General features: G+C 42.5%; 1 protein-coding gene and 1 long non-coding RNA gene across 2 annotated transcripts; both read left to right on the forward strand.

Moving 5' to 3' along the window:
- The first annotated feature begins 3904 nt into the window (after nucleotides 1-3904).
- Nucleotides 3905-5889, forward strand: LOC114558342 (potassium voltage-gated channel subfamily A member 3). Its single transcript, XM_028582286.1, has one exon. The coding sequence runs from the start codon at nucleotides 3946-3948 to the stop codon at nucleotides 5539-5541; it is 1596 nt and encodes a 531-aa protein (XP_028438087.1). The 5' UTR covers nucleotides 3905-3945; the 3' UTR covers nucleotides 5542-5889.
- Nucleotides 5890-6055: 166 nt separating this feature from the next.
- Nucleotides 6056-9834, forward strand: LOC114558371 (uncharacterized). The gene is made up of 3 exons (XR_003692951.1): nucleotides 6056-6757; nucleotides 8746-8809; nucleotides 8949-9834. It is a non-coding gene; the product is annotated as an uncharacterized LOC114558371 (long non-coding RNA).
- Nucleotides 9835-10037: the final 203 nt, after the last annotated feature.

The following is a 10037-nucleotide window of genomic DNA, read 5'->3' on the forward strand; positions in this document are numbered from 1 at the left end:
TCAATATTTCCTGTGGCGATGGCCTAAAAGCAAACACCTTTTGAGAGAAACTAATGCACATGTAGACTACATGATGCAGTCTACTTGTGAGGTCAGAGTTTACAACCACAAATAAATGCTGACCGGTAGACACTGGGACAGGTTTGCCAGATATATAATCCCCATCCTTAATTTTCTCTTAAACACTTCAACTTCACCCTTTTCCAGGAACTGTGTGAATGGAGGCTGCTGTGCATCCCTTGCAGAAGATCCAAACCAGCCCATTTTCTCAAGTGCAACCAGATGTCCATGACCTCAGCCAGCTGAGCTGTTCTTCCTGCAAAATTACCCCCTTTCCCCCCTCACATGCTCTTTGGGCCTGTTTCAATGCCTTTCAGTCAGCCACATTCCAGTTTTAGGCATTCAAGTGCAATGTGCAAGGTAGCCTAATTTTGTAAGTTAATAAGGGAGTTGGGGTGGTCCTATATTTAACACAGAGAGTGGAAACCACATTAAAAGGCCCTTTGGCTGTCCCTGAGCTCTTTCCCTGTGGACCGACTGGCCCTTTTAATACAAGACAGCTTCAATGTGGCCTCAATAGGAAAACCGGCTCTACACTAAACTGTACTCAGTGAAAGTCACAGACCTTACCAACTATTGTCATTCTGCATATAGTCATAGAATTGTCAGAGCAGGGATCTGAAACTGCAACCTTTTTATTATTAATCAAATTTTAATTTATCTCTTCTGTATTTCTTATGTTAAATTATTATTTTTATTTTTATGACAACCATAGAATAGTACTTCCAGTACTGGGATGAACAAACCTTAGTTCAATTTCAATGCATTTTTGGAACCATAGTCAATGTAAAAGTTACAGAAAAGTCTTCAACAGGGAGGTGGTTTACAGTGGCGGAAGAAGTATTCAAATCATTTACTTAAGTAAAAGTTATAAAACCACAATATAACATTTTCCAGCATTCTTGCAATCAAAATCTTACGTAAGTAAAAGTATAAAATTATAATTAACAAATTGTACTGAAAGTATCAAAAGTAAAATAATTTATTATGCAGCAAAATGGCCCTTGTCAGTTATATTATCATTTATATTATACTAAAATGTTGTTATTATTGCAGCATAAACATGTCAGGTCAAGTTGGAGCCACTTTTACAAACGGTATACCATTCTGTAGTTTAATCTAACATTGCATCAATTGATAATGTGTTTTCTTTGAAAATTCTTAAATAACTGAATAGTAACTAGTAACAATAGCTGATTTAAGTCAGGGTATGCCTGCAGGGAATACATGTAAATAGATGCAATATTTTTACAAGTATAACAAGTTTGTGGGTGTGTGTGAGGATGTGGCTGCATGTGTCAGGTTGGGTGTTGCTCACATTGCCCATGTTGATGGGAGACTTCTCAGATTAGTCCAGTCATATGATGCTCATTTAATTTAATCTGGAGGAAGCAGATGTTCATGAGCAGCACACAGTCATCCCTCACAATTAGTTCAAGGCCTCCCTTCCTCATCCCTTTGATATTGTGTTCCCTCCACTTGTTGATATGTTGTCTGAGCATGCACTTCTTTAGTGTATAAAGAATGAAGGTAAAATGTGAATGTGACTCCTTCTATTAAAGGCATCAGAAGAGCAGACTAAAAAAAATGACACTTAATATTTTTTTCTTTTCTTTGTTGAGCATAGTCAGCTTTGAAGCCAGTCAACTTTCATGCTTTCTCTCTCTCATTTTTATTCTCAGCTCACATACCCACCACTACCCACACACAGTGGAGCATACAAGTGTTGGCAATGGCAGTAAAATGTATGAAGACCTTCCACTGACTACATGTATCCCCACACCCAGAGCAGCTCTTTGTAGAAGAGAGCACCAGCAAAATGTCCTCCCCGTGTGTGTGGGAAAATACTCTCCACACACTGTCCATGCAGGTTATTAAGTTCACCTGTGGTGACCTCTGTACATAAAGGAACAGGCTACATATTTACAGTAATTATCATTTCATCATCATTGTTCCAATGAGGAAAATGGGAAACGGTTTGAACATTTGAGGTGAAGTGTGATCCCATTCTACAAAAGACATGGAACTGTTTAGTCCATGGACAAATTACTTGGTTTGAGCAGATTTTGTAACCCAAAACACTGGAGACCTGATTAAGGACATGCAACAAAGCTCCCCAGCTGGACTTGACATCCCTGTTAGTGGTCGCTGTGTTAATAATTGAGTTAATCCTTAAAAAAGTGGCGCCGATAAAACAGTTGGGGTTTTTTCTAGGGCTGACCTCAATTAAAGAAATTGTTAATCGTCTAACACTCCTATGATTTTGTCAACTAATTAGTTGATTTAATCGACAAATCTGAACACTCAGTCTCCCAAAAAAGAATTATGCAAAAGCATCACTTTAGATCTTGTGTTTTCCAGAGATGTACTCATAAGTTTCTTGAAAATAAGTCATTCAGCATAAAAAAAGCATAATAAATGACCGAAACGACCAACCTGAGCACTATTTAGCTGTAATGAAAAACTAGAATACTCTGGTCCAAAGGTAAATAAAAATGGAAACCACAATTAATTTTTTTTGCAATGAATTCATGACCACAGTGTTCAGCCTAGCTCCAGATTACAGATGGCAGCCAGTGGCTATACCAGACTTCCCTGACCTTTTGTCTTGGTCATCAAGCTTCTTAACATACTGGCGTGCATTGGCTCCTTCCACTTTGGTTGACTTAATCATGCCTGCAGGTGAGAAATATTTTTTGTAAAGAGAAAAACTTTTGGTCCCTGGTAACTCTCATTCAGCACCTCGGACAGCAACCCCCAGGGGCAGAAAGTCCCTGCAACTAAAAAAGAAAATGTTGCTAAGCAAACTTGTATGGAACAACTGAAGGAGACAACTGGAGCAATAACTAATGGATAAGAAAATATGTTCTGGTCAGTTTATTAATTGATACTTTGCCAACCTACAATATCTGCTGGTGAGGAGTCATTACACTATTTTTAATAAATACATGTCTTCTATTTTCTTGCTTTTTCATGTATTATAATGATAAAATCTAGGGACACTTGTCACTTTTAGGGCTCAAAACAATAGTTGTAAAGGCTAAATAGCACAGTGCATCTGATAATCCGGGGGAGTAAAAATCTGTCAGGTTTCAGATTTGAGAGGCAAGGATTACTCTCTCTCTCCTGTGTGATTATGTCTGATCACATCTGTCACAGGACCGGTGATGTTGTGTACTGTATTTGCCCTTTTGACATTCACCATATTAGCCCTTAAATATTACATGGGGCTAGCGTAGGTGTGGTAGAATTGTGTGGGTCCCGTGATGTCATGTTCATTATTACTTGAGATCATAGCACCTGTTTTTTAAAACTGCAGAATTAAGTACATTAATCAGTTTCCAGATGCATTTTACCATGGCACACCCGTTTCTTGGATGAAGATTTAACAAAGGGTAATGTTTTTTTTTTTTTTTGAGAATGTCCCGAAAACAAATTAGGCTTTAATTATATGAGTAGCCTATTTGAAAATGTCCTATCTGTGGGCATTGACCTTGTTTGAAAAGGAGACTGTATGTGTGTGTGTGTTTGCACACGTGTCTAGAAGACGGTGAGAGGGACAGAGGGAGGCGGGCACGCCCAAACGCTAGTGTTGAATGACGCCCGTCTGTTGCTTCCCGTTTATATCTGCGTCCTGCGATTGGCGGAGGACAGGGTCTGGGTACCTTTCCCTGTCGTCCCTGTTGTGGGCGGGTGGATGTCTTGCTTATAAACCCAGATCTTTCCTCGTGGGCGGGAACAGCAACAGTAGTGAAGCTCAGGAGAGAGAGAGAGAGAGAGAGAGAGAGAGAGAGAGAGAGAGAGAGAGACGGAGGAGGAGAAGAGGCTGTGGTGGCGGCTGTGGTTGACCGGGGTTCGCGGAGGGGGCGAGGTGGCCGCCCCTGAATGCCTCTTCAACCGCGCATGGACGACCACCTCAGCCTCCTGCAATCACCCCCGCCGAGCGCAACCAAAACCCGGAGCGACAACCTGGTGAACCACGGATACACCGAGACAGAAGCCGACGTGATGACGGTTGTGGCGTGTGACAACATGCTGGAGGAGTCGGCGGCTCTCCCGGGCCACCACTCCCTGGACCGATATGAACCGGACCAAGAATGCTGCGAGAGGGTCGTCATCAACATTTCAGGGTTACGCTTCGAGACCCAGCTCAAAACTCTCTCCCAGTTTCCAGAGACGCTCCTGGGGGACCCCAAGAAGAGGATGAGGTACTTTGATCCTCTCAGGAACGAGTACTTTTTCGATCGAAACCGACCCAGCTTTGATGCTATTCTGTATTACTACCAGTCTGGCGGGCGCATCAGACGACCCGTAAATGTGCCCATTGACATTTTCTCTGAGGAGATCCGATTCTATGAGCTGGGTGAGGAGGCTATGGAGAAGTTCAGGGAGGATGAGGGCTTCATAAAGGAGGAGGAGCGGCCGTTGCCAGAGAATGAATTTCAAAGACAGGTGTGGCTGCTTTTTGAATACCCAGAGAGCTCGGGTCCCGCACGGGGCATAGCGATAGTATCTGTCCTGGTCATTCTCATCTCCATTGTCATCTTCTGCTTAGAGACATTGCCGGAGTTCAGGGACGACAACAGGGATCCGATCACCATTGAACCTGTGATTAATGGCACGCTCCCGTATTTCACCAGCCCCTTCTCTGACCCGTTCTTTGTTGTGGAGACGTTGTGTATCGTTTGGTTCTCCTTCGAGCTGCTGGTGCGCTTCTTTGCATGCCCGAGTAAAGCCACGTTCTCCAAAAACATTATGAACATTATTGACATCGTGGCCATCATTCCCTATTTCATCACCTTGGGCACAGAGCTGGCAGAGAGGCAGGGAAACGGACAGCAGGCCATGTCATTAGCCATTCTGCGCGTAATTAGGCTTGTTCGGGTATTTCGTATCTTCAAACTCTCGCGTCACTCCAAAGGGCTTCAGATTTTAGGACAGACTCTGAAGGCCAGTATGCGTGAGCTGGGCCTGCTTATCTTCTTTTTGTTCATCGGTGTCATACTTTTCTCCAGTGCTGTCTACTTTGCTGAGGCAGATGACCCAGATTCGGGTTTCACCAGCATCCCGGACGCATTCTGGTGGGCTGTTGTCACAATGACCACCGTGGGCTATGGGGACATGCACCCCGTGACAATAGGTGGAAAGATTGTGGGGTCTTTGTGCGCCATCGCTGGTGTGCTGACCATTGCGCTGCCTGTGCCTGTCATCGTCTCCAATTTCAACTACTTCTATCACAGAGAGACGGAGGGCGAGGAGCAGGCACAGTACCTGCACGTGGGCAGCTGTCAGCCTCTAGCAGACACAGAGGAGCTGAGGAACACTCGCTCCTCTTCCTCAATCAGCAAGAGCGAGTATATGGTGATAGAGGAGCACGGGATCAACAGCGCTTTCAAACAGCAGCCCAACTTCCCCACCACCACGCAAAACAACTCGCAGAATTGCGTGAATATAAACAAAAAGATTTTCACTGACGTGTAGCCAATTTTGGAATCATGGCCCTGAGCACAGAAAGGGGCGGTGTGTAAACACAGCTGCTTCTGTCGTTGCGCTGCAGCGTGGAAGCAAATCAGATGAAGAAAGAAAGCAAGCCCTGTCTGTTCAGAGACGCTGCTTTGTGCTCCATTCAAAGAATCCGGATTTTTCATTTGGGTGATCTGAATTCATAATTCTCTATGTTTTCCTTTCGCGCTTGGAGACAAAGAGCTCTTAAAGTAGCTATTAGGATTACTATTCTTCTCTGAGTAAGGGAATTGACCTATTGTGCATTGTGCAATAGTCAAAATATTATCACAACAGGTAGTATTATAAGCTTTATAACTGTGAAAGTACAACTGTATGCTACTTGATGAAGCACTCACATTGTATTAACATGCGTTATGAGTCGTGATTCGTCAGTCATAGCCTATGTAGCCTATACTATTCAGAGTCATTTAAATGTGTGTGTGTTTAAACACATGTAATGTCTGAAAAACATGCATATATTATCTCAATTAGACCGTTCTGTGATTTGCCTTTATTGTGCGTTAAAGTCTAGTCCAAATGCTGCGGTCTTTAAAATAATCCCCTAATTCCTTAATATGAATTGTCCCAGTAGGCTATTTAATGCGTAAACGTCACCATATAAACCCAGGGGCCCGCCGACTGTCAGTGTCTCATTATCGGTGCAAGACACACGTTTAAGCAGAGAAACACGCAAACATAAAGCGATCAAATATGGAACGTGCTTCTCTTTGGATTCCTCAAATATAGCCAGTCACCATGGCGACGGTCGTTTCTTCGGTAACCCCAGTCACCGTTGCCATGGCATCCTTGTTTCCACAGTAACCCCCCAGATGAATTGGAAGTCTCTAATAAGACTATTTTGTCATCACGCTTTGCGCGACTAAAATACAAGCCCAAACAAAACATGGCAGCGCCACTATCGCCAATCATCAAGCTCACTTAGTGACTTTAGCATTGACACAAAAACAAATTAGAGTATGAAGGTCTGTTTACAAATTGCCACCATGGACTGCCTCCAAAAAAAAAAATAACCAGGTACAAATCAGAGAGGTGCCCAGCTGAGGGATGCGGAAGGAGAGGCAGCTCGTGAGGAATTATGAATGGGCTGGGAGCACATCATTGTGTCTGGCTGTCCAGAGTGCGCTACTGCGTGCCCTCAGCAGAGGCTGCTGTTCTTCCACTGATAAAACTGGTAAGTTCTGAGGACTGTCATGCCCCTGTCTCTTTATGAACTATCCATTTACCTCTAGCCATGAAACCAATGTGTTTGTTTTTTACTGTTTTTGTTCCTTACCATTCTTACAGAGTTTTATTGTTAATAATACAACATAATGTAGAGGTGATTTTGTTTTTTTGGCATAGGTCTTATTAATGCCTAACAATATACTGATGTCTCACAAGTTGCAGGTCATTTAGACCTTCAGCCTGAGTGCGAAGGTTTTCCTATTTAGTCAAGTAGGGGTGATGCTCCTGCAGTCCAGGTTGTCTTTAACCTTCAGCTGACTTTGTCTATGAAATGGGCACAAAATAGCATACCCACCCAGCCTGTCTCACTGCTGCCCCCTGGTGGCCAATATGTCCTGCTAACAGAACAGGTGGCTCACCTGCTTTGTGTCAAATTTTGCCATTGATAGCAAAAGAGACATCGAGGCGAAACAGCCATGAGATACCAGACCGCAAAGAGCAAAGAGTAAAGAGTAAAGAGCAAAGAGTAAAGAGCAAGAGCAAAGAGTAAAGAGCAAAGAGCAAAGAGCAAAGAGCAAAGAGTAAAGAGTAAAGAGTAAAGAGCAAAGAGCAAAGAGCAAAGAGCAAAGAGTAAAGAGTAAAGAGTAAAGAGCAAAGAGCAAAGAGCAAAGAGAGCTGCTGGTTTGACACCAGTATTGTTAAATTCATTCTGTGCTGTTGGAGATTGTTTTCCTGTGCGGGGGGGGGTATTATGTATTGTGTTTGCTAAAAACACATTCTTATAATAATTGGTTTATATTGCAGACTCAATGTGTGAATTTGGATTTTAAGGCTTATTGGAAATAATTGTGGCTACGGTATTAGCCCATACCTTGCCTTTTATTTTCTGTACCGCATTCTTGTCTTCGAAAGTGCTGCACTGCTCCCCGTGCAGATTTATGTCTAGATTTATGTCCACTGTCCTCCCTGTCTGTGAAAATTTTAAAAAGGCAGGATGGGGAATATATCAAGCAGCCATGTTCTGCATATATTTAGTGTGACTGTGTACGTGCACTTTAATGTGTGGTTGTGTGTGGTTGTACTAGTACTATGTATACCTGTCCAGTCATGGTTGAGTGATAATTAGGGCAGTCTCGTCAGCTGGCTTACCCTAAATGCAAAGTAGGAGGTCCCACAGAATGAGTGACCTCTTTATTCATTATTCTTTTCCGTTTTGACTCCTAACCTTGACTTTATATATTTTCCGTGAAGACTTCCATATTGGATATCACTTAAATGGCCGGCTTGATTCTCAGTTCACATAAAAGCTCCAATAAGGAGAAACACTGCTCTATTGATCAGTAATATTTATTTTTTAACTGGATTGGTCAGTCTGGAATCTATTCTCACGGGCAGGATGGATTGTTAGAGAAAAAAACACAGTACAAAGTACTGTACCGTGCACGCTCGTCTTTTCCATTCTTATGCTGTCCAACTCTGCTAATGTGCATCTCCGCAGCTCGCTCGGGTGTTTCTGTCACAGACACTAATTACCTGTCCTTACCCCCACTCCTCTTTATTTAAGTTTACTACAATTTTGACATTTAGGTGATGCTGCTATACAGGGTAAATTGCTGTAAGTGAGCAGTTAGGATGCACATCGGCTTCATTCAAAGATGGATTAATGAGAAATTTGGTGGGGACAGTTTTAGAGAAATGTTTCCCTTTTTGTTACAGGACTGTCTCTTATCACAAAGTTGCATTCTCCTCTCCTCTTCATCTCCTCTCCTCATATCCTCTTCTTCTCAACTGACAGTGTTTACAGTTTGAGTTTTGCACGAGTGGTAATGAGACAGCAGGGAGAAGAGGAGCAGCCTTTCGTTTTGAATAAGACCACCGAGCTGTGTGATGGGTCTGGCTACGCTGTGTAGCTAAACAATTTTGCTTTTCCTTCTCTCTCTCTCTCTCTCTCTCTCTCTCTCTCTCTCTCTCTCTCTCTCTCTCTCTCTCTCTCAGGTAAAAGTTGTTCCATTTGTCTGCACAGACCTCCTGACGACCCCAATTATACTGCCTCCCATAGGTAAACAGACTCCATTTGATAAGAAGAGTAAATATGACATTTGTGAACTAACATTCACTGATAATGACTTGGAAAGTTTTTTTATTTTAGAGCTGTATAGATTACCAATTAACCCACAGTGACCCTTTTTTCTTTTCAGGGGCGGAAGAACTCTGGTCTTCCCGTTAGGTCAGATTGGCCAAAGTTAAGAATTGAGACAGAACTCCCACAGGATAATTTAATCTTCCTTACCCTCCTCCTGCTGACTGGTGTCCTTTAACCTGGACTATGTGCCTACTGTACCAGTTCTCCCCCTCCAGTGGAACACCACTCAATCCAAAATGCAACAAAATGCAATCACAAGAATGACAACAAACAGATGTATAACATATTCCAAGTACAGTTTTGTAGTTGCAGTTGCCTTTATGACTGCTTCTCTTCTGGAGTTAACACATTGTGAGTGGAACCATTACAGGATCGAAAGTGATTCCGGCAGTAGCAGAATTCAGCTGGAACTGTTATGGATATTTCTCCATGCTGCTTTCAACTTCAAAAGGACAGATTCAGGAAACAGCCAGCAATTTTACAAAGCACATTTAATTCCTGGACTTTACACAGATTTCTACATTCTGTATCCATATTGCTGGGAAATTATATTTATTGTGGATAATAACTAACAAAAAGCTTTTACCTAAAGTCAAAAGTGGCAAAAACTGAGGCCAACCCTGATTTGCTGATATGAAACTGTGATACAAATCAAAGACTGTTAGCCATATGCCTTTGGTTAGCTCTGTGTGCTCTGTATTGCTAATATGTGAAACACACACCTACGTACGTGTGCTGGTTGCAGCCTTTCCCCTGACCAACAAATGGAGAACGATACAGAGGTATGCACGTACACACAAACACAGACACGCACACACAATGTAAATGGTGCCTGGCTCTCTTTTATCCCAGAGTGCACTGGTGTTTTTTGGGATGGGGCAGAATAATGTCAGGGGAAGGCTGTGTATGCCAATATTTGTGTTGTGTTATTCTGTGCTGTCTTAAACATGACCCATATAAAGAGATTATGAGTTGTACTGTCTTTATTTGAGAGGAGCAGCAGTCTGTTTTCACTCAATTACTGAGAGAATGGTACTCATTTATGTCAGACAATATCTCAGTCTAATTATAGACCTTATTTCCTATTATGTGTGCGTACAGTATGTTTTGATTGTGTCATGAATAGAGACATTTGAAACAAATT

This window comes from Perca flavescens, chromosome 7 (assembly GCF_004354835.1).
Source record: "Perca flavescens isolate YP-PL-M2 chromosome 7, PFLA_1.0, whole genome shotgun sequence".
Taxonomy (NCBI): domain Eukaryota; kingdom Metazoa; phylum Chordata; class Actinopteri; order Perciformes; family Percidae; genus Perca; species Perca flavescens.